General features: G+C 41.2%; 1 protein-coding gene across 2 annotated transcripts in view; it reads right to left on the bottom strand.

The window, feature by feature from the left end:
* The window catches only part of LOC135207287 (probable dolichyl pyrophosphate Glc1Man9GlcNAc2 alpha-1,3-glucosyltransferase), a 222,911-nt gene that overhangs the window by 11,787 nt on the left and 185,221 nt on the right, over nucleotides 1–25,903 (bottom strand). For both annotated transcript variants that reach the window (XM_064238956.1, XM_064238957.1), the window contains one exon: nucleotides 13,505–13,616. In XM_064238956.1, the coding sequence (XP_064095026.1) occupies nucleotides 13,505–13,616 (112 nt within the window). The remainder of the gene's footprint in view (nucleotides 1–13,504; nucleotides 13,617–25,903) is intronic.

Here is a 25,903-nt window from a genome sequence, read left to right as displayed (position 1 = left end):
TAATTCACCCAGACGTAGTTGGGTTATGAGGCCATTTATATTCCATTGAATAATTTTATATTCCATTTTTGGGGGGAATAGGTGTTAAATTCTGTAAATTGATTGCCAATTTTACTTTGCCTCTTAGTTTATATGCATTTGAATTTATTTGTGGTTTTTTAATTGTTGTATTTGTATGTTGGTTATTAGATTCAGCAGTTGTTTGTTTTTCATAATTGAATATCAATAAGTCTATTTTTTTATTTTATAATTTCCTTTTTGTATTTTAAGGATTCAGAACATAATTTGTTCTTATGTTGGTGTGTTAAAGGGCATTTCCTTAATTTAATAAAATTGTCTATACAATTTTGTACTGTGTCCTCTGTCTTGGTGGTTAGTTGGTTATATGTACTTACAAAGCACTCATTACAACCACAAGACGAAGCATGTTTGGTAATGTTAATTATTGGTTCAGAAGTATTTGATCTAGCTTTTTATTAATTTCTGGTTTTGTAATTCTATTGGTCCTTTTCTGTAGTGATAAGGACTGTTGGATTGAGGGGTTATTTGTTTTGTTGTTGTTAGTGGAATATTTGGGTCTTGTGGATGGTTAGGGAGTGATAGTTACATTTTGGTTTGGTTTAATAGTATGATTTCCATTAGTATTATTTGATGGGAACTGTAAAGAGTGATTAATTGATTCTTACTGTCCAGATGTTGGCTGTTATTGGGATTGAGGGTAATTATGTATTTCCCCTTGTGATGAGGTTAGTACAATATCTTTTTTAAAATGTTCTCCTGGTGTAGTTGGAGTTTCTTTGGATTGATTGTAATTTTCAATATTCACTTTTTTTCCCATAGGTGGGGTTCGTTCTAGTAGTATTCTTTTCTTTTTGTCAGTTCAATTATTATTATTATTTGACTCCTCTCCCATTGGAAGTTCTTTTCAATGGATATCTGAATCTTCTAAGTTATTAGTGGTACTGGTGGATATATCAACATGCTTGTTTTGGGGTTCAGCATTATTGATATAAGAATCAATTTGTACCTTTATATTATCTTGTTGTTTGTTATTAATGTGATCAATATTTAGATTTTTAGTTACATTTGCAAAAGAGTGGCTTTTAGATGGATTACCGACTCCTCTTACTTTTAGCTCGAGTCTAGCTTCTTTGACTGACATTCCTGTTCTATTCCTCAACAACTGGAGATCTGTGTTGTATTGATAAAAAGGAGCATTCCTTAGATTTTGTGTGATGGGATTGTCCACAGTTAATACATTTTGGAGATTTACATTTGCAATTAGTAGTATGGGTGTCTGATGCACATACTGCTTTATTTTGGCATTTTTTTGTATGTATCCATACTTTGAACATTTAGTGCACTAAAGTGGTTTTGGTATAAATGGAAGCACTTCTCTTTTTTGTCCAAGAATTTTGATTTTGAGTGGGAGATCTTGGACTGTAAGTTTCATTTTTGCAATATTATCTTTTTTATTTTTATCTTTCCTACTTGGAATTGAGTAGGTTTCTAAATCGTGTATATTATTGTATCTTAACTTAACCCTCTTACGCCGAAGCGGTAAAAAAAAAATTGTCTCCCGTGTGCCGGAGGTGTTTCAGTGAGCGCGGAAGCGGAAAACATATTTTTTTCAAAAAATCACAGCGCGCTTAGTTTTGAAGATTAAGAGTTCATTTTTGGCTCCTTTTTTTGTCATTGGCTGAAGTTTAGTATGCAACCATCAGAAATGAAAAAAATTATCATTATCATATATAAATAATGCGATATATGATAGCGCAAAAACGAAATTTCATATATAATTGTAGTATTCAAATCGCGCTGTGCGCAAAACGGTTAAAGGTAACAAGTTACTTTTTTTTCGTTGTAATGTACACTAAATTGCAATCATTTTGGTATATAACACATTGTAAAACTATAAAAGCAACACAGAGAAAATATTATCACAAAATAATGCATGAATTCATAACGCGCAGACGTAAACAAATATTTTTTTTCAAAAATTCACCATAAATCTAAATATTGTCCTAGAGACTTCCAATTTCTTTCAAAATGAAGACAAATGATTGAATACTACTATACTGTAAGAGTATTAGCTTACAATTGCAGTTTTTGACCATATCTGACGAGTTAAAGTTGACCGAATATCAAATTTTTTTATATATATATTTTTTATATGCAATTATTTCAGAAATAAGAAAAGCTACAACCTTCAAATATTTTTCGTTTTATTCTACATAAAATTGCGCACATTTTCATATATAAAACTCTATGAAATGCCTAATATGAAACGGAGCAAATATTCCGAGAATGGTACGTACGCATTTCGGAGATTTGTGGCGGAGAATCCGCACGCGGAGGGAAGGAAAGATTTTTTTAAAATTCACCATAAATCTAAATATTTTGCTAGAGACTTCGAATTTGTTTCAAGATGAAGATAAATGACTGAATATTACTAGACTGTAAGAGTTTTAGCTTACAATTGCGTTTTCGACCATTTCGGTAGAGTCAAAGTTGACCGAACGTGGTTTTTTTTCTATTTATCGTGATTTATATGCAAATATTTCAAAAATGAGAAAAGCTACAACCTTCAATTATTTTTTTTGTATTATACATGAAATTGCGCACATTTTCATATATAAAACATTATGTAACGGCTAATTTAAAATGGTGCAAACATTACCACAATCGCACGTATGATTTTTTTGGAAGAGTTACCACGCGGATGTAAAGAAAATGTTATTTTTTTCATAAATTCACCATAAATCGAAATATTGTGCTAGAGACTTCCAATTTGTTGCAAAATGAAGGTAAATGCTTGAATATTACTAGAATATAAGCGTTTTAGCTTACAGATGCGTTTTTCGACCATTTCGGTAGAGTCAAAGTTGACCAAAGGTTGAAATTTTGGCAATTATCGTTATTTATATGAAAATATCTCAAAACTGATAAAAGCTACAACCATGGGTTGTTTTTAGTTGTATTGTGCATGAAATTGCGCACATTTCCATATATAAAACTTTATATAACGGCTAATTTTAAAATGGTGCAAACATTACCACAATCGCATGTATGATTTTTTTCGGAAGAGTTACCGCGCGGACGTAAGGAAAATGTTTTTTCATAAATTCACCATAAATCGAAATATTGTGCTAGAGACTTCCAATTAGTTGCAAAATTAAGGTAAATGATTGAATATTACTAAAATATAAGAGTTTTAGCTTACAATTGCATTTTTTGACCATTTCGGTAGAGTCAAAGTTGACCGAAGGTTGAAATTTTGGCAATTATTGTTATTTATATGAAAATATCTCAAAACTGATAAAAGCTACAATCATGAGTATTTTATTGTTGAATTCTACATAAAAATGCGCACATTTTCACATATAATACTTCATGTAACGGCTAATTTACAATGGTACAAAAATTATGTCAAAGTGACGAAATAATTTCCAAGATGTGTCACAGATACTTTTTAGTGCGGCAAGAAAGAAATTCGCGCTTGCGTGCCTGCGTAACGATTGTAAACAAAACAACACCTTGATCCGTGAACTCCCAGCATCCCCCAAGGCACGTGATTCAAAAGTGTTAGGCCGGTAGGCCTATAAGTATTTTTCCGCGAATTTTTAAAAAAACTTTTGTAAGTTGACGTAAAATACATCCAGTCGGCACACGGGAGACAAAAAATGTAGACGTAAAATACGTCCAGTCGGCGTAAGAGGGTTAAGGGAGTCAAGAATCAATTGTTTTGAGGGTAATCTTCCTTCTTCAATGTTGGGTAAAATAATAGTGCCCTGTATATAATTGAATGTTTCATGACTTATTACTGTTATTTTTGTGCCATTTATTTCTTTTATATTTAAAAAGGTGGTGGACTGTTTTCATGGTTACCTGAAGTAACCATTCATTTTCTTTAATATATCAGCATTCTATTTCTTGTGTTGGACATATATTCAATAATTTGTTTTCTAATATTGGTGTTGATATTTTATTTTCAGCTTTAAGTACTAGAAATCTCGACCAGTTTGTCTGGTCCAAAAAGATTATCAAAATGCACCAGTGTTGTATTAAGACGATAATATCTATTTCTCTTTGGACCTTGCCTTATGTGGGTTATCTGGTTCCATTGGTATTATGTTTGTATCTTCAGATTGATTTTTACTTTTTTGTATAATTTCTATGGGCCCTGCTGGGTGTGTAGGATCATATAATTTATTTGGAACTGGATGTTCCTTTGCTGCATTATTATTTTGAACTGACTGGGAGAGATTCAGGGATAAATTTCCAATGGTCATCAACTGTGCCAAATTTTGTCCATCATGGGGCCCAAGAGTACTAATAACTTTATTTGTATTTATCATAAAGAATTAGAGACCAACAAAATATATAAAAAATAATAATACATTTCTGGGCTCAGCTCGTGTCGGCCTATGAAAGGATCCTTAATATCATTCTTTCTAGGCAAAATTAATCTAAAATTACCAGAGAAAAACAAAATTAAGAAAATGTCAGTAAAACTGACTCGCTCACTCTATAAAAGAAGTCTCGGTATGAGAATAGGGGCGAGTGGGATCACTACCACGAGTCATTCACCATTTAGACCTTCCAATCCAAAATCCCCACTAGAGAGAGCTGATACTAGTGATACTAACGGGTGATGCGGCCGCTACTACTACTACTAGGGACGCCACGGACAGCAGCGCCTCTAGCGGTCATCCTTAATTTTAGACGGTACGCGTTACACGCTTTTTTCTTTGTGCCGTGTTATCTTTGGATTTATCTCCGTATTAACCATGGAACGTGCTGCCATCGCATCGGCTAAGTTAAGTGCCTCATAAGTAGTATTTTACCGTATTTTAGTCTTCCGGGGACCAGTATTTTCCTTTTTATAGGTCATATACGGTTTCCCGGTTGACTCGTGGCGGCGCCATGCCGCCTCATGTTAAGAATTCCCAGTCTTCCATACTGGGACTTCTTATACTTATCTGCTTACTATATCACGTTCATCGTTTTTACATCGCCTTATCACGTTCATCGTTTTTACATCGCCTTTTTAGTTAGGTCAGCCCGTTTACCTTTTCTCCTAGTTTGGTATTTAGGGCTATTCTGTGTTCTGGCCCAGCATCCCGGCTCATGCTCTTCATCGGCTATCGCTGGCTCCGAGTAGTCAACTGTTCCTCGGAACAGTTTGCCTCCTCCTGGGCTCTTTTGTTTCTTTACTAAAAGTGTCTTTTCCACCTTTTACGATGTAATTTTAGTTTTATTTAGGGTGTTAGGCTAGCCTAGGTGCATGTCCCATGCCTTGGTACAGTCTGGTTCACGTGGCCCTCCCACGGTTGTGTTGCTATCGCGGCTTAGGCCACTTGCGGTCACGTGTTCCATAGCACCTTACCCTTCCCCTTCCCTCCCTACCAGGTATAGGGAAGGGTCTGGGGGACCCCTTGGTTGCCATGACAACCTCAGTAGCCTTCCTCCCTCTCTCTCTGAGGAGGCCAGGGGTTCCTCCCAGCTGGGGTATAGGGCGACCACTTGTCTCGGATACCGGGTCACCGAGCGGGTAGTTGCTGGGACGGGGAGGAGTAGGCCACCCCCCCCTCTCTCTCTCCCGCCACGTCACGCCGGGAACCCCCCCCAATTGCTCAGTCCCACCTTTCGCCCACTGTAACGAACGGAGCCTCCGCTGCAGCCGGGGCCCCTTTGGTTATAGTTTGTCTGGCTCCGCCAGCGGGCGGGGTGGTCACTACTAGTGGTCTATTGCTTGCCTACTATATCCTACCCTTTTTCCCGCTACCGGAGGAGAGCTTGCTTCTTACCCGGGCACTCTTCTAGTAGTCGGGGAAAAGATTTATATATATACTTCATTATATAAGGATATATACCCTAATTTTACGGTGAATTTTAGTATTATCTAACTATGTGTATACCATCTCCGTCGTTCTCCGTCATGGTTTCATAACTCACCACCTCACCTGGTTGGATTCTTTCTTTTGTCTACGGCGTAGCCTTAGACAGTTCCAACCACCTTGTTACCACACGTATTATGGCGGGGCTCTGGTTTAATCTAACTTTCACGCTCCGGCATGCAGCGGAGCAATTGTTAGGCTGTAAGTGTTCTCCCGATACTAATGTATCTTTCCACTTACAGGCTACCAACTGTCAGGTCCTGGGGTGCAATGCGACGCTGTACGACCCCTGCGCCCACGATGAGTGCAGGACTCACGCCCCGTGTGCCACGACCTACAACGCCATGATCGTCTGGCACCCAGAAGCCTGCACCATCTGCTATGACCTTGTCAGTCAGCTGGTGGGGGGGGTAAGTCTATTTTAGACTTCTTTATCGTATTACTAATAACACTTAGTCATAAGCTTGTTAAACCCCGCCCCCGCCACTAGAAGCTTCATTCCGCCTTCTCTTTCAGGCTGTCGCTGTGAAGGAAGTCGCCCTAGCAACCCTGAAGGCTTGGGTGGGCGGCTTCGGGAAGAACGCCGCCAAAGGCCAGCCGTACATCTTGGATAAGAAGCTGGCCGTTCAGATCTTCCCCGGCGGCAAATCAACAGGATACGTTGACCCTATCTTAGCAGCCCCTCTCATCGCCTCCATACAGCAAGAGGTGCAGCAGTCGTTCGGGGCCGTGGCCACGCACGAGCCGGTCCCAGACGTCGCAACGTTGGACCTGAACATCGAGCCTATGGCAGTAGGGGCTGAGGATTTGTTGGTTGAGGTAGGTGTGTCGGGCGCCCAAGGTCTTTCCTTGGGCGCTCCTGGATCTTCTCCTGTCCCTTCTACTGCTTCTTTTAAAGGCTTTACGGGATCTGAGATCCCTGCCCGCTCTCCCGCTCTCTCTGTACCCCCAAAGGTGAAGGGACAGAGAGAACAGAAGACCCTTCATAAGACGACTTCTAAGAAGTCGTCTTCGTCTTCTTCAGTAAAGAAGTCTACGACTTCCTATGCTGACGCGGTGAAGGCTAAGCCGAGCTCTTCATACTCCAAGAGCTCTAGAAGCAAGGCTTCTAAGGAGAAGGCTCGCGCTCCAGTTGAGCCAATGCCTTCTCCGGCCTCCACCGCATCCACTCCGGCAACGCCGGTTGGAGTAGCGGGACCGAGCACCTTTGATCCCACTGCCTTCTCAGCAGTGGTGATGCAACAGGTAGGAGAGATGGTAGGCTCGCAGGTCTCCGCCCTGGGAACCAAGTTTGAACAGATGTTCGCACATCTGTCAAACACTCTTACTCAGTCGGGCCAGTCCATCCAAGATCTCTCTAACAGAGTTAGAGAGAATGAGGACCGAGTAGCTGGGCTATCTCAGGTTCCTCATTCAGTCTCCCCAGTAGCAGGTGCTGGCATTTTCCAGCTACCTCCTTATGAGTCGTTACCAGCCTTCTCCATGGATAACCCATGGAGAGTGGCCGCTTACGCTCCATTCAAGGACGGTATGATCTCTGTCCCGGAGTGTGGAACTCGAAGGATTGAGGACTTCGAGTTTTATCCTCCGGGATTGACTCAGCCTTTCATTGGATATGCTAGGCTGACCGTGGCGGCCCTCACTAGGGAGGACAAGATTTCACGAGAGAACGTGCTATATAGTAGAGAGCACGCTCAGCGGGAATGGGTTCACTGCCTTGAGGACTGGGAGTGTACCAACACTAAGCTCCAGGCTTTCAAGAGTCCTTTCACTATTTTTGCGACGGAGGAGGAGGCTTCTCTTTCGTTCGCTACCAAAGTAGTGGAAACGACCCTTCAGGCAATCCTCAAGGATGAGCCCATGCCACAGTTGAGGGAAGCGGATCCTACTTCTCCGCTCTTTCCGGCCTTCGGAGAATTGTGGGAGAACTTGCCTGCCACATTCACGCTTGGTAAGCTCAAACCAGACTGCGCAATGGACCAGTTTGGCGAAAAGCTTCCAAGGCTGCCTGATACCTTGATCCAGGCAGAATTCGATGCTCGAACTAGGTTTGCGAGATCCCTCAACTCTTTAATTATCACTGAGATGGCTGCACTATCGTATGGCACAGAACCACTATTTAAGATTCTGGCCAAGTCTCAGCTTCAAACGGTTCAGACGGATGCTTTCGACTTCTTCCAAGCTAGGAGGAACTGCCGAAAGCACGTTCTGCAGGAGTGCACTATTAGGCACGAACCTAATAGACTCCTGGCTTCCAGCATGTGGGGGGCGGACCTCTTCCCAGAGTCCGCTGTGAATGAGGTGCACCATGAGGCTGCTAGGCTCAACCAGAGCCTTAGAGCTAGGTGGGGCATCTCCTCTAAGAGGAAACAAGAATCTGCCCCTGCTGCTGGTAAGAAACTCAAGAAGTCTAGTAAAAGGTTCCAACCTTACCAGAAACAGCAGCAACAGCACTTCGTTCAGGCCGTCCCAGTTACCCAACAGGGACAACCATCAACCTCAAAACAGGCCCAACCCATCCTCCTGTTGTCTCCTCAGTCACAACCCTCGACCTCCTACGCAGTCTCGCCGGCCTTCAACCCTATGTATGAAGGTCAGGCTTACCCTCCCTTTAATAGGCAGTCGAGAGGTAGCAGAGCGAGAGGCCACTTTCGCCAGCGTGGCACAGGAAGAGCGACAAGGGGAAGGCAGTTCAGAGGAGGGCGTGGAGGTCAACCCGCCCAACAACAATGAGGCTCCCCAGGTAGGAGGGAGGCTGTTCCTCTTCCGTCACAGGTGGGGGTTCAGCAATTGGGCACAGAGCATAGTGTCCAAAGGATTGGGTTGGAGTTGGATCAAAGATCCCCCTCCAATCAAATCATTTTATCAGGAACCATCAAAGGAATTGACAGGTTACGCGAGGGAACTCCTTCAGAAAGGAGCTATTGCGAGAGTCAAGCATCTAAAATTTCAAGGTCGCTTATTCAGCGTGCCAAAGAAAGGCTCAACAAAAAGAAGGGTAATCTTAGACTTGTCAAGGCTAAACTCTTTCATTCATTGCGACAAGTTCAAAATGCTTACCATTTCGCAGGTAAGGACCTTACTTCCTCGTGGAGCCGTCACATGCTCCATCGATCTTACAGACGCATACTATCATATCCCTATAGCCAGGCACTTCCGCCCATTCCTAGGCTTCAAACTAGGAAATCAGACATTCTCATTCAAAGTGATGCCCTTCGGTCTGAATGTAGCCCCCAGGGTATTCACGAAAATAGCAGAAGTGGTGGTTCAACAATTGAGAACTCAAGGGATAATGGTAGCAGCATACCTCGACGATTGGTTGATCTGGGCACCAACAGTCGAGGAATGTCTCAAAGCCACAAAAAAGGTAGTTCAATTTCTGGAACATCTGGGGTTCCAGATAAACAAGACGAAATCCAGACTTACTCCAGAGTCTCGTTTTCAGTGGCTAGGAATCCAATGGGATTTGTCTTCCCACAGTCTGTCAATTCCGGTGGTCAAACGGAAAGAAATAGCCAAGTCTGTAAAACAATTTCTCAAATGCAAACAAACATCAAGGAGAAACCAGGAAAGAATCCTAGGATCTCTTCAGTTTGCCTCAGTGACAGACATCCTCCTGAAAGCAAGGCTGAAAGATATAAACTGAGTTTGGCGATCGAGAGCAAACGCCAAATCTCGAGACAAGTTGTCAGTAATTCCACAGATCCTTCGCAATCAGCTCCGTCCATGGACAAAGGTGAAGAACCTGGCCAAACTAGTACCCCTTCAATATCCCCTCCCAGTACTAACCATTCACACGGATGCCTCCCTGTCCGGGTGGGGGGGATATTCTCAATTCAAACAGGTTCAGGGGACTTGGTCAGTTCAGTTCCACCAGCTCCATATAAACGTGTTGGAAGCAATGGCAGTATTTCTTACCCTGAAGGGACTTCTTCCCCCGAAAAAGTCTCATCTAAGACTAGTTTTGGACAGTGCAGTGGTAGTTCATTGCATCAACAGAGGAGGGTCCAAATCCAAACATGTGAACCATGTTATGATAGCCATCTTTGCACTAGCAGACAAACACAAATGGCATCTGTCCGCCACCCTCACCTGGCGGGGTAAGAATGTGATAGCAGACGCTTTGTCCCGGTCGGTCCCTTGGAATCCAGAATGGTCCTGGACGACAGGTCATTCCAGTGGATATGCCGGAGAATCCCAGGTCTCCAAGTGGATCTCTTCGCCTCACAAGCGAACCACAAGCTCCCTTGCTATGTGGCCCCCAACCTGGACCCTCTGGCTTATGCCACGGACGCCCTGTCGTTGGACTGGAATCAGTGGAGAAAAATTTACGTTTTTCCTCCAGTGAATCTTCTTTTGAAAGTCTTGAACAAGCTGAGGATTTTCCAGGGACTAGTAGCTCTGATTGCTCCAGACTGGCCCAAGAGCAACTGGTATCCTCTGCTTCTGGAATTGGGTCTCCGACCTCAACGGATTCCCAATCCCAAGCTGTCGCAATCAGTACAAATGAGGACTGTGTTCGCTTCCTCAGGAATTCTCCAGACCCTAACTTTATGGACTTCATGAAGTTCGCGGCTAACAAAGATGCTAACATTGATCCGCAAAACATCCTCTTCCTAGAATCAGATAAGAGGGAGTCAACTATTAGACAATATGACTCAGCTGTTAAGAAATTAGCATCCTTCCTGAAAGAATCAAACACTACAACCATGACAGTTAACTTAGCTATATCCTTTTTCAGATCCTTGTTTGAAAAAGGTTTAGCAGCTAGCACCATTACTACTCATAAATCGGCTTTGAGGAAGATCTTTCAGTTGGGTTTCCAGATAGACCTAACAGAATCTTACTTTACGTCTATTCCTAAAGCCTGTGCTAGACTTAGACCCTCTCAACGGCCTACTGCAGTCTCATGGTTCTTAAACGATGTTCTCAAACTAGCCTCAGATACTGACAACTCGTCTTGTTCATTCATGATGCTTCTTAGAAAGACGTTATTCTTATTAAGCCTAGCTTCAGGAGCTAGGATCTCAGAACTGTCGGCTCTATCCAGAGATGCGGGTCATGTGGAATTCCTCCCTTCAGGAGAAGTTCTGCTTGCTCCGGATCGTAGTTTTTTGGCTAAAAATGAGGATCCTCTTGCAAGATGGGCCCCTTGGAAAGTCATCCCACTTCCACAAGATCCTTCTCTCTGCCCAGTATCAACTTTAAGAGCCTTTCTATCTCGCACATCCTCAAGATCCTCAGGTTCTCTCTTCATGAGAGAAAAAGGTGGTACTTTATCAGTAAAAGGAATTAGACAACAGATCCTTTACTTCATTAAACAAGCCAATCCTGATTCATTTCCAAAAGCACATGACATCAGAGGAGTAGCCACCTCAATGAACTACTTTCAACATATGAACTTCGAGGATCTTAAAAAGTATACTGGATGGAAATCTCTGACAGTCTTTAAACGTCACTACCTAAAGTCCTTGGAATCTTTAAAATTTTCTGCAGTAGCAGCGGGAAACATTGTTTCTCCTGATACTGTATAGTAGTCATAGTATAGATCCAGATCTCCTTCCTACCTACCTCGTCCAACATGCCTCACCCTATCGCCATGCTACTCAGATACTCTAGCCTTAGCCGCTGAGATCATATTAGTGGATTGTCCCTTATTTTTTTGCTAGGGACATCCACACTATGTACTTATAATGTACTTCAGTGTCCCTACCCTTATTTTAATTGCTAGGTAGGACATGGGTGTGTGTATATTATAGTAAATACCTTACTTAAGTGAATCTATTTTGTTAATTTGCATTGCATTATTGTATATTACTATGTTTATTATAAGTTAATTTTAAGTACTTTATGTTGTTGGCTTTCTTTATTATGTCATTGTTTAGCATAAGTTAGCTTTAAGTACTTAATTTGTATTCTGTAATATACCTGATTCACTTATATTATATATCTCTTTTTTACAACTGTTTTTCATTTGTCCTTTTTCCCATCTTGTCTGTTTCTCTGGTACTCTTTCATAGGCCGACACGAGCTGAGCCCAGAAAAGGGATTTTGACGTAGGAAAAATCTATTTCTGGGTGATTGGCTCGTGTCGCCCTATGAAACCCACCCTGTCTTTGTTTACCCCCCCCTGCAGGACAAGATGTTCATAGATTAAGGATGACCGCTAGAGGCGCTGCTGTCCGTGGCGTCCCTAGTAGTAGTAGTAGCGGCCGCATCACCCGTTAGTATCAGCTCTCTCTAGTGGGGATTTTGGATTGGAAGGTCTAAATGGTGAATGACTCGTGGTAGTGATCCCACTCGCCCCTATTCTCATACCGACACTTCTTTTATAGAGTGAGCGAGTCAGTTTTACTGACATTTTCTTAATTTTGTTTTTCTCTGGTAATTTTAGATTAATTTTGCCTAGAAAGAATGATATTAAGGATCCTTTCATAGGGCGACACGAGCCAATCACCCAGAAATAGATTTTTCCTACGTCAAAATCCCTTTTTGAAAAGATATCATTGGCTTTTCGGGAAGTTTAATCTTCCGCCAATGGCACCACAAGTGAGAAATGACTCCCAAATGTCCGCATCCCTACCCTACCCCAAAAGGGGGGGGCATAACATGATTAGTATGGCCCAAGTGTAAGCAATACCCGCTTCATAGGACTAAGACTATTACGAAAATACAGTGGACCCCCCGTATTCGCGTTCTCCGGATTCACGGACTCTCACATTCACGGATTTCTCTCTGGAACATTTCCCTGCATTATTCGCAGAAAATTTGCCTATTCGCAGTATTTTTTTAAGAGAAATACCCACAAATTACTGTTTTTTTAATCAATGTCATCATAAAATGCACTTTTTGTGATAAAACTATTAAAAAACCATGGTATGAAAATTTTTAGTGATTTTTTCTTGAGTTTTAACTAACGAAATAAGAGGTTTTAAGCATTTTTATAGGGGTTCCAACTATTCGCGAGTTTTAACCATTCACGGGGGGTCTGGCACGCATCCCGCCCTAAATACGGGGGGACCACTCCACAATTATCCCCATCCTAACCGAGTCATGGGCAAACCGGACAGAATGCAGAGAGTTCTATCCCTAGAACCAGGCTCCCATGGAATCCATGGTCCAGCTCCACAGAATAGTTCCTTCTGGAAAACCAGGTCCGAACATTGTCGGGTAGATGATGGATCTACCACATTTCCCACTATTTAGCTTCGGATTTAACTTCAATCCAAGTTATGATATGTTTTCTTATTTATTAGATATTGAAAATTTTGACAAAAGTGGAAAAATCCACAGATATTGATCCAAAAATATATAGTGTCACATGGGACTCTTGGGTTCAAACCTGGGAAGAAATTCCTGAGGTTCGAGAGCCCCCTCACCATAATGAGGGGGACAACTGACTGTAAATATACTTCAATTTTTTACCATAACTTTCTAGCTACCATTGTAAAGTTTATAACTTACTATGGTTGACTTGAAATTTGACAGAATATTATTTCATGCATTGTAGTACATGACTGACTGACTCATTTATCAACATTTATATTAATGTCATGTTCTCTAGCTTCTTATTGACAATCAATGACTGCTATTGAATACTCTACCTTAATTGGAGTTTCATGGTGAGTAAATATTAGAGGGAAAAGGGAAAAATGGCCAACAATACTCGTGAGAACAAATATCTGGGCTTCAACTCTGCGCTGCATGCACAACAACCTGAAAAAGAACACTGTTTTAAACTGTATGAAGGAAATATTTTGGAATGTTTCCGAGACTTACGTACATTACGATGCACATAAACATTTTATGGCAAGTATTATCTATATCTTAAAAATAACCAGAGCCACGGTACATCACAGGCTTATAGTAAAACTTGCAAAAGAGAAATTTTTAATTAATTTGTATTTTTCATAACTCACAAACCTACGACCTTCACAGGATAAATCTTTTGGTGCTAGCTGGAAACTGATAAAAAGAAACAATATATCTGTAATTATATACGCAAGGAATTGGTGGCTTCTGGCATCTGTCACAAACGAGGTGGGTGGCTCCACTAACCCAAGCTTGATCTTGTGATGCCTTAGTTATTCTTCCAACCCAGGGTAAACCGACAGCGGGGTGGCCAAAGGTGGGGGTTAAATATTAATACCCCAGGTTTGTTAGTGACGAAAAATACAAATTATTAATAAAAAATTTGTCATTTGTTCATACATGGAACAACCCAAACTTTATCTTGTGATGCCTTAGTTATTCTTCCAACCCAGGGTAAACTGACAAAGGGTGGCCAGAGGTGGGGGTTGAATGTTAATACCCCAGGTTTGTTAGTGATAAAAAATACAAATTACTGATAAAAAACTTGTCATTTGTTCATATATGGAACAAACCTGGGTCTTAACATTAGAATAGACTCACTCTTCGGTGGGGAGGTGTAATCCTGAAACCGACTGGAGGTTCGACACACCTGGTCAATCTTCCTGGATAAGAGAATTCTAAGGAAGAAGACCTGAGCCTCGGAACCTATAGATATGTGTATATCGAAGGCTCAGACTACTGAGTTTGGTACAATCCCTAAATTCATTGCATACGTGGAAGATGAAGAGCTATATGTTCCAATACCAAAACCAATGTAGCCACCTACATGGGTTTGTTATCACTCACTCTCCCTTTGCCAGAGAGAGGAAGGGTTTGCTAATGAAATATATCCTTATATTAATACCAGGAACTCTCACAGCATGACTGCTTCACTTACTTGTATCAAGCCAGTTCCAGCTTATGATGGTCCACTGAGTTGTTTACTACCCACTGATGAAGTTGGTGAGACACCATTCTCCCCTCTGCTTGTTCACATATGCTACTACTGTTGTGTTGTCCGACATCTGTACAATGGAGTGCCCTGTCACCCTCTCCTGAAACTGCTGAAGTGCTAGGAAAGCTGCTTTCATCTCCAGTACATTGATGTGCAGTTGACTGTCTTGCTGACCCTATTCCCTGGAGGTCAGTTGATCCTCTATATGACCTCCCCAACCTTCGGAAGAAGCATCTGAAAACAGTAAAAGTTCCAGTGGGGGTGAATTGAGGGGCATCCCCACTGTCAGATCGTTGTCATTCAACCACCACAGTAGATCACTTCTGACCTCTGATGACAAAGGGGTCTTGCTGAAGACCAAAACTCCATTAGTCTCCATTGTAGCAATTGTAGACGTAGATAGCCACGAGGAACAAACTTCTCCAAAGAAGTCAACAGGCCTAGAACAACCTGCTACTATTCCGCTGGTTGAGTTCATTTGGACAGAAAGGCAAGAGCTATGGTCCTGACTTCTTGATCCTCTGCTCTGATGGAAAAACTCTATATGCAACTGAGTCTATCACCTAGCAATTGCAGATTTAGGCAGCTGTGAGGAACAAACTTCTCCAAAGAAGTCAACAGGCCTATAACAACCTGCTACTGTTTTGCTGGTTGAGTTCATTTGGACAGAGAGGCAAGAGCTGCTGTCCTGAACTTCTTGATCCTCTGCTTTGATGGAAAAACTCTCAATGCAACTGAGTCTGTCACCATTCCCAGGTACAGAATCTTCTGACTAGGGATTAGATTTGGCTTTTCAACATTTACCACAATGCCTAAGCTGTGGGAAAACTGGGGTACATATAGTAATATCTCAAATCTTACGCGATTCCAGTTGCGTGAATTTACAATAGAGAAAACTTTTCATTGGAACCTAACTAATTATCATATGGGAGTTTTTCACAGACACACAAACATTTGCGAATCCTCGAGAAACCCTGCAAAAGTGTTTGTTTAATTTTTTATGTACAATGGAACCTCGGTTTTTGTATGCCTCCCATTTCGTACATTTCGGTTTTTGTAGACTTTTTTTGTCCAAAAATTTGTCTCGGTTATCATACAGTTCCTCGGTTTTCGTACACTCAGAAACGCTCCATCCTGGGCCCAGCACATGACTGGGCCCCATATTGAGTGCCCAAACAAAGCATCCTATCTTCTTTTATGACCCATTCTGCTTTTGTGTTCGTTGTTTTTGTTCTTTTTTTTATACAAGTGCAACTGCTAAATAAGCCATCATAGGGCCAAAGAAAGAAAGTTCTGTAAAAAAGCAAAAAACACTATAGAATTTAAGAAAGAAGTCGTAGCAAAGTGTTGGAAGAACTTGCATGCTGATATCAGTGAGAAAATGCCTACAACAAGTGCTGCTGTTAGTGAATTTAAGGCCAGCAGAGGCTGGTTTGAAAAATTCAGGAAACAAATGGGCATGCATAGTGCCTACTTCAGGGATTAAGAACATACCGTATACACTCGCGTATCATGTGACTTTTGAAGCCCTAATTTTGGTGCTAATTTTAAGGAGGTCGCATCTTACATGAGATATAAAATTCGAGTATGTAATAATCATAATATTAGTATCATATGATAAAATACAAACATAATAGATATGCATCTTTTCCATGGATATTTTAAAAAGTTTTGTTTTACTGGACTGCATCCAATAATATTATATGTATTTTCATATTACTATTTGTTTGTATTATAAAAAACAAACATAGCAATCAATGCTATGTTTTGGAAATCAGCTGAGGGCGATTGCGAAGTAAGTTTGTTTTGCTGTGTTGAACTCAAATCAGAGTGACTTTCTTGCCTCTAGTTAGAGCAAACGAATCTCAAGATACTCTATATGAAACAAGATTATTTTACATTATACAAAGTGTTTTCAAGTGGAAATATCTCTTGAAAACGTATCGTTTGTGAACAAAATTTAGTTATTTTTTCGTTAGTAGATGGCGCTGAGGGCATGTTTATTGCGTAAACAAAAATAAACATTCCATTTGATATTTTCACTTTATCTCCTCCGAATACTACGAGCTTTACGTATTTATCTCTTATTGGAGTGAAAACAGTGAAATTTTTCTTTTCATGCCCAATAATTTTTATTAAAACGTGTTTCTCTCAAATTTTGTTTACGGTCGAGTTTGATGGTACAACTACAATACCGAAGTTTGGGAAAGTTTCATCCACGTTGCCGATGCACGATAATAGTCGTTAGCATATCAACATTCTTTCCTCAACTTCAGCTAAAACTTACAGATAAATTTAGCAGTATACACCCTTGCCGATCTTTTATCCATAGCGAGTAAGTCTTATAATACTATTATCGTGCATCGGCAACAAGGATATAACTCCAGTCAACTTATGCCATCAAACACAACCATAGATAATATTGAGAGAAAATGATTTTAATCAAAACTTCAAGTCTTGAAAGAACACATTTTACTGTTGTTTTCATGCCGATAAAAGATAAGTAAAGTAACAGTAAAGTTTGTACTATGATGAAATGAAGTGAAAATAGCAAACAGAATCTCGTAATATTTCTATACAATAAACATGCCCACAATGCTATCTGTTTAAAAAAAAAAAAAAAAAAACTGTAGTTCACGAGATGGTTAACATTCATAATTTGACTTAAAAACACGTCTTATGATGTCAAATTACTTTGTCTCATATAAGTAGAGTATCTAGATATTTTATGCGAACTAGAAGAAAGACAAATTCACTCCAAAATGAGTTAAATACGGAGAAATAAACTTCTATTTGCCATCAGCTGATTTGTAAGGACAACGCTTTATCTGCAAATTCATTGTACATATTCCTACAATCGCATTGTTCTTACTCTGTAATGTATAACTTTTTAAAAGAATCAGAAAAGATGCGTATTCATTGTGTATTTATTTCGTAAATATACGTAGCCGTCAGCAGCCTGACATCGCTCAACTAGGTATGCCAATGTCGGGCTGAATCTGATTCCAGTTTCGTGTCCATTTTTTTCCCACTGATATGTCACAGTCAGAATACATCAAAACTCCAAAATTGGCTATTATTAATAAATTACTAAATTATATTGTATATGTAGTATACAGTAAACTGAAGGCTAGGCTACTGCATTCATATATATACGATATATGTACCACGGTATCATCATCATCGTATAGGCTGGACTAACTTGTTAAATGTTATTCAATTTCTCTTTGTACTGAATCATCATAAGCCTATGTGTATTGAACCTAGAGAATTAGCTGAAATTGATAATTAGTATGCCATATATGTATAATGTATGCTGTGTAGTGTGGGCTAGGCTACCCTATGTGTAAAGATGGTACTGATTACCCTAGTGTAGACTACGCTGGTATAATATTATAATATTCTTACGTCCAGATCGATTTATGACTGGTTGTTCGTAACTAATTGTGGAAGTAAGTCGACTACTACCTGTAATGTAAAAATATATCAGTCCTATTCTCATTAACGTCATTTGTAACATAAATATGTTATTGTTATAATACAATTAAGTTTGTTCATACTTACCTGGCAGATATATATATAGCTGTATTTTCTGAAGTCCGACAGAATTTAAAAATTCGCGGCACACGCAGTGGCGGCCAGGTGGTATTGTACCATTCCGCCGCTGGGAGGCGGAATATCAGGAACTATTCCCATTTTCTATTCTATTTTATCAGTGCACTGTCTCCTTGAGGGGAGGTGGGCACTTTAATTATATATATCTTTGCCAGGTCCAGTTTTAAGTATGAACAAACTTAATTGTATTATAACAATAACATTTTGTTCATGAAACTTACTGACAGATATATATATAGCTGAATCCCACCTTCGGATGGTGGGAAGAGACAGAATAGGATTTTTGGGAAACTAAATTAAGTAGATGATATACATCTTGGTTCCTGACCTGTTAGCATAGCCGACTTCGTGATTACTGTCACCCCCAAAGTCTGCTTCTGCGACTAGAGTTGCCAGCGAGGTAGAGGGACCTGTAATGCTGGTGCGCTCTAGATGATCTGTCAACGGGGGCGTGACCATAATAAGACTAGACCATATGACCATACTTCTGAGGGCACCGAAGCTAAAACCACCACCTGACCTAACCTATCAAAGTTAGTTCCATAACTTCTAGGCTAAAGAAAAGGAAACGCGCCTCAAGCGACCAACCCTTCAAAGTTAAAAGCCACACCTATCCCTTTTCTATAGATAGGATTCGTGTTGCTTCCTGCACCCAATAAATATATCTACGGATATGTATGGTCCTAGCGACTTACGGATCTGAAATGTCGTCTTCACATCCCGTCGGGAGTGTGAAGCGAACACAGAGTTGCTTCGCTAAAGCGTGGCACTCAGGATGTTACTGAGTGTCATGCTCTGTTGAAATGCTTCGAGGCCGCGCCCTCACCTCTTGAGCATTCATATTAAGAAAAAAAACCTCAAATTTTCTTATTTTTTTGCAAACATAATGAATGGAGACCCTCTTAAAAGAACTCCTTGGCTATAATGCCAGGGGTGTTCTTGGACATGAACCAGTCTGGTCTTTTTTACGGAACACCGCAGATTGTTTGGAGTGTGAAGCGAACCCAGAGTTGCTTCGCTAAAGCGTGACACTCAGGATGTTACTGAGTGTCATGCTCTGTTGAAATGCTTCCGAGGCCGCGCCCTCACCTCTTGAGCATTGATATTAAGAAAAAATCTCAAATCTTTATGCAAACATAATGAATGAGACCTCTTAAAAGAACTCCTTGGCTATAATGCCAGGGTGTTCTTGGACATGAACCAGTTTGGTCTTTTTACGGAACACCGCAGATTTGTCCGTTGACCTTGACTTTCTATAGTTTTATCAAGATAAAACTTGAGAGACCCTACAGGGCACAGGACTCTTTCTAATGCCCTTGCCCAATAATTTGTGCCATACCATTGGTCCTCAAGCCTTCGGGTCAAGGGTTAGACAGGTTTTCGTCTTATCAAGAACGGAAGGCTTAGAGGACAGACCGCATTATGTCCTTTAAAGCCAAAACCTCTGATGATGGCTAAAACCTCACTAACCCTCCTTGCCGTGGCTAGAGCGGTTAGAATATTAGCCTTTCTGGTCACGTGTATTAAGTTCGCAGAAAGGATAGGTTCGAAATTGCTTTTGGCATCAGAAACTCAGACTACGTCTAAGTTCCATTGCCGGAACCTTTGATCCAGAGAATTTCAAGATCTCCACAGACCTCAAGATCGTGAAGCTTTGTTGTTTGACAGAACCGAATCTCTGAGCCTAGAGGCCGTCAACAACATATTTGCATATTCTACAATAGTTAGGACTTGCTATCTTATCTCATACTTCATACGGAAAGATAGAACCATAACGAAATTCACAGAGGTCGAGGTGGAGGAACAGTCATTTCCCTTCACTATCTCCAGAAACGGCCCCCTCCGATTGAAAACTGAAAAATAGGCAGCACTGCTTTGCCTTGGCCAAGAGACTGCCATTAATCTTGAAGATCTTATCGCTTCTCGATAGTCTGAAACGCCTTCAAGGACTCAGAGAGGAGAGATATTAGATACTTCACTAAGTGACGATGTTAGATTACACCGATTCTCTCGGGAAGGGTCTTTGGACAATTCTCTGAATTACCTGACCTCTGTGAATCCAACTCTTAGAGGCCAACATGTGGCGACTAAAGCTAATCCTCTAGGATCATGAATAAGGGAACAACTTAAGAGGAAGCTCCTTCGTCTTCAATATTCTTTTCGAAAAACTTAACGAAAGGACGCCCTCAGTCTCTCCTCACTTTCGACATTACTTCTAAGTGAGGATTACTCAGACGTCAGTAGTTGTTGCCTTCGATCGAGAAGACCCCCACGGACGTGCACTAGTTAACGAACCTCTTGAGGATCGTTACGTTCCGTGCCCAAGCCATAACCAATTCTCTCTTCTCGAGCTATGAGAGAGCTGAGAAATTATCGGAGATTGGATGGGGCCACTCGATCCAAACCTCACCCTTCGAGGAACTGGAGAGCCGACCAATTTGGCTTCCAATTCTTCAGACAATGTGCCAGAACATCTGTTCTCTGTTCGATGTGGCACCATCTCGCTATCACCTGAGGTGATCCTCAAAGCCGTTGAGAGAAAATTAGAATTACAAGATCTTTGATGTTATTCCAATTTCTTCGTGAGGAAAGGAAATTTGTTAGAGGTCTCTGAATTTGCTTGTTTATTCAGGGAAAACAAAGCTTCTCCAGCGAGGAAATGGTCCCCAGCAAACTCATCCATTCCCTCACTCAGCCTGCTTCCTTCCCTAAATAAGGCTGCGCTTTGCATGCAGGAGAGCATTATTATAGTGCTACCTGCCAGCGGTATTGATTCGTACAGAATGTTACCGTGCGGTAAACCCGCAACCTAACAAGTATAAGAGATATCTTGTTGAAATTTTCTAAGTAAACGGCAGGTATGATCATTCAAGATTACTAGAAATTTCCTCAACCCGAGGCTAAAATCCATGATTGTAGGGCAGAGAGACGGTTTATTAAGCCATTCCGCAAGGAGAGGGGGACCGTAACCCAACCGCGCATGACACCGACCTAGGGCCGGTACTGCGTAGTCCACAGTAAAACAAAAAGCAAGCTTTGATCATCGTCTCGCACTATGTGCCTGAGTTGCCAGCTACTCCTTTTACGAAGGGATAGGTATGAAATTATCGAGCAAAAGGGAACTCTCAAGCAGGCATATTTAAACGAAACAAAATTCGCAAAATAAATACAGAAGCTGAGTTGGTGTTGCAGTTCAATTAGAATACTTTCTCGTCTAAGTCGCAATCCGTAGAATAACTAGGATATGCGCCTACCCCTCGGGACAATTCAACTGCTTAGTAGAATCATGTCGCGAGGTTAATATACGTAGTATATATAGTATTCTGAACAACGATCTCCATCCTAAATTCTTTCCTTCAAGAAAACAAAATAAGGATTGGAGATCGACCACCTTCGATCTCTATCAAAAAGAGTGAAGGAGAAGTCTTCCTGAAAAGAAGAAAAGCTTCAATGGTGAACAGAATACTATCTGCCTGAGTTGCCAGCTACTCCCTTTACCGAAGGAATAGGTATGATTATATCGAGCAAAAAGGAAACTCTCAAGGCGAGGCTATTTTAAACGAAACAGAATTCGCTAAATACAGAAGCTGAGTTGGTGTTGTCGTAACAATACCTGAAGAGTTGTTCTTACTCCGAAAACTCTTGGAAGGTTGAAGGGAGTGTCAAATAAATACATTAGAACAACAGTCTTTCGGCTTCTATCCGCAGAGGTAAATACGATATGCGTATATGACTTGACCCATGCGTAGCAAAATGACGCAAAGATAAACTACGTAAGTATTGTAGTAATTGAACATCGGAATTCTCTACTACATCTTTCCTCGACGAGGAAGAGAAAGAAAGGAAAACGACTGTCCACGTTCTAATGAACGAGACTTTTAAAAAAACTCCTTGACTCTTTGCCAAGACTCTTTTCCAAGAAAAGGGAGTAATATTCGAATAGAGATCATCAAGAGAGAACCGAGGATCGAAAAAGACCGTTCAATGTTCTTATGATATTGGACAAAAGACTTCCGGATAGTCTACAAGTCTTTCTCTTAACCCCGGATGAGCCTCTGAAAATGAATGAGAGCTCTTCCGAAAATTTGTTAATGAGTTTATCCGCTAAACGATAAAAACATTTAAATCTATGTCAATGAGAACTACCCCATTTATGAGGGGTCCCCCACTTAAATGACAATGGGGAAAACGTCCTGACTTGACAAAACTATTAGCACTTTGCTAATAGGGGAAAACCCTTTAACATGACCGAAAGTCACCCAGGAATCCAAGTATATAATCTTCCCGATTCTCAAAGAAATCGATGAAGAGGAAAGAGAGATCGAAGAAAAAATTCGGGTATGTCTCTCCGCTAACTCCGAATCCTTTTAAAAATTTCTGTAAAGAAATGTCCTCAACAGCAAATAAGGACGCCTTCAACAAGTCTTTTCTCGCAAAGCGTCCTGCCGAGCTTCCACCAAAGCGTCCTGGCGAATGTCCACAAAAGCGTCCTGCTGAGCGTCCTCAAAAGCGTGCTCCTCAAAAGCGTCCTGCCGAGCGTCCTCAAAAGCGTCCTGCTTAGCGTCCTGGAAAGCGTCCTCAAAAAACGTCCTGCTTAGCTACGAGCGTGTCTGAGCAGAGAACACCAAGTCTTCTGAACGACGTTTCAGAGAGGAACTCGTTGAGCGCCTTGATGCATGCAAGGCCCGCCAAGAGGCGTCCTGGCGAGCGACCTTGCAACATCTCAATGTTATGACGAAACCGTTTTGTTTTTTTTCGTATTGACATTGAATATTTTTAAGGGACGTCCTCATGCGAGTCTCCATGGAGAGCCGCACGAGTCCTGAAGAGTGTGAACACTAAAGGAAGACGTATGGCTTTCGTCTTCCGCCAAGGTGCTTGCCGAGCTCCTGGAGAATGTCTCTACTTATAGGACGTCGAGCACCTCCAAACGCTCCTCATGTCTAAATTGCCCTTCTTATGCCGACCAGAGACATAAGTTGTTTGGACTGTGCAAAGCAAGCTTGGCGGCCGTCAAAACTTATCAGCTTGCTTTTTCGAAGTAAAGCGACGTTACATAACGTATACGGAGCGCCATGAGGAGAGGAGACGAATATGTCCTTGATTACCAAATTCTTTTGGAATGCTAGCGAGGTTGAAACAGCTCATAACTTCATGAGCGTTCACTCGCAGGAGGCTCAAATCACTCTTCTGGCAAAGATGAATGAACCTCCTTAATAAGTATAAGTGATATATACATGAGCGTTCATATACATGAGCGTTCATATACATGAGCGTCACTCGCAGGAGGCTCAAATCACTCTTCTGGCAAGCTGAATGGAGCCTCTTTAATAATGATAAATGATGTATACATGAGCGTTCACTCGCAGGAGGCTCAAAACACTCTTCTGGCAAGATGAATGAGCCTCCTTAATAATGTATAAATATGTATACATGAGCGGTCACTCGCAGGAGGCTCCAATCATCTTCTGGCAAGATGTGATGCAGCTCCTTATAATGTATGATATATACATGAGCGTTCACTCGCAGGAGGCTCAAATCACTCTTCTGGCAAGATGAATGAGCCTCCTTAAATGTACTTACGCAGAGCCAGTGCATTCTTCTAAAGGGAAAAATTGTGTCTCTACTCTTTCTATCTCTCGTGACGAGAGAGAGGACGTGAAGCGTCCTCTCTCTCAAGCTTCTTTAGGGGGCGCGAGTCCTTCGAGAACTCCAACCCCTGTGTGGGGAGGACGCCTCGGAGGACGAGAAGCAATCCTTCAAGATTCGTGCACGTGCACGATCTTTAGCAGCCTGGGAAGCGTCAACAGGTTCTGCCGAAGGGACGCCAGATCGGTGGGGAGCCCCGTAGGTAACCCTCTTGCGGCTTTCGACATGCCCTTCTCCCTGAGTCATGGGAGTCCGACAGACCCGAGGTCCAGGCCTAGAGGCATTATGGGCCGATCTGACGCCCCCTCCACAACACAAGGGGCACTACACTTCACAACACTGATTGGAGAGCGAGCACTTTAGCTCTAAGATTACTTGATGTAATCCTCTAGCAGGACACGTTCTTCTAGGCCGTAAGCCATACCACAGGGTTAGGCAAAAATCTACAGGAGGTTAGAAGGTTCATTATTTCTAACTTCTGTTTTACTGTGGAGGAAAAACTCCTGATTTAAACACGCTCTAAAATGCGTAAAATGAATCCTCCTTCTTCCGGTAATCAGTCACACATTACACTAATTACCTTATGCAAAGAAAACATGTAAACGTCATATATACTAAGCGAGTGTCTACCGAAAGTTCCGGTAGCCTCACCTTACCGTGCAGACAACAAAGTCTGAAACTAGGCTAACTAGCTTCAGACATCAAATGCAATGAAAAAATTTACGATAGCGTATGCCTAGCCACAAATCCAAGTTAATAATCGAAAGAATAATTAGGATACTTAAGTGGCTAATGAAGTTTTTCAAAATCCTAGGCGGAGGTCTGTAAACAGTTGTTTACCGACCGGCGACAGAAAAAAATATGAATAGAAAATGGGAATAGTTCCTGATATCCGCCTCCCAGCGGCGGGAATGGGTACTACCACCTGGCCGCCCACTGCGTGTGCCGCGAATTTTTAAATTCTGTCGGACTTCAGAAAATACAGCTATATATATATCTGTCAGGTAAGTTTCATGAACAAAATTGTAATTTTTAACTGTCGTACGATGGTTGAAATACAAGCAAAAAGGCTGTTTTTATCGGATTGGTTGCTCACAGCAAATCAGCTGTTTCTGGCTGTATGCATTCTCTTTTACTTTTTTAAACTTAACTAGAAGATGGGATAGATTAAGAGATGGAGGAAAAGGGGTTAGCCTAACTAAAAAATGGAATAGATAAAGAGGAGGAAAAGAGGTTAGCCAATAGTTAAATTTTGGTCTTGTTAATTTACCTCGCATGATACGTGAGATACGTGATAAAATAATTTTTTGAGGGTGAAAATTTGGGGTTGCATGATATGCGAGATTGCGCGTTATGTGAGTATATACAGTATTTGCAAAGTGGAATGATGTAAAAAAAATATTTTGGAGAATTATCATCTCAACAAAGAAGTTGTAATCTGTCTCCAACACGTTTGATGACAATGCCATTCTAACTTTAGGCAAATTTCAAAGAAATACCAGAAACAAATGTCTTTGGACAGTTTTGTTGTGCAACAGGAGTCCAGTAACTCTCAAGCTGGTCCTAGTGCCAGTAAAAATCGAAGTGGGGGAAGTAACCTCAGATAATGCCAGTAAAAAATGTAGAGAAGTACCCCAGATAGTTCCTTGATACTGAAGTCCTTTTGGAGAGAGATTCCCCTTTCCAAACAATAACCTCTCCTCCTCCCTCTACGTCTTCCATATTGCTAACAAGTTGCTTTCATAAAGGTAAGAGTGATGTTAAATGTTTCTTTATTCATGTCATTAGTCATTTATATTTATTTCTCATTGTTTTCTGTATGTAATATGTATTTTTTTTTTTTTTGTGGGGGGGGGGTCTGGAAAGCATTAAATGTATTTACATTATTCCTTATGGGAATTATTGTTTAGGTTTTCATGGAAGGTTCTCAAAC

The sequence above is a fragment of the Macrobrachium nipponense genome, chromosome 32, assembly GCF_015104395.2.
Source record: "Macrobrachium nipponense isolate FS-2020 chromosome 32, ASM1510439v2, whole genome shotgun sequence".
In the NCBI taxonomy this organism is placed as follows: domain Eukaryota; kingdom Metazoa; phylum Arthropoda; class Malacostraca; order Decapoda; family Palaemonidae; genus Macrobrachium; species Macrobrachium nipponense.
Note: the sequence above shows the minus strand (reverse complement) of the source record. Positions and strands in the feature narration are given on the sequence as shown.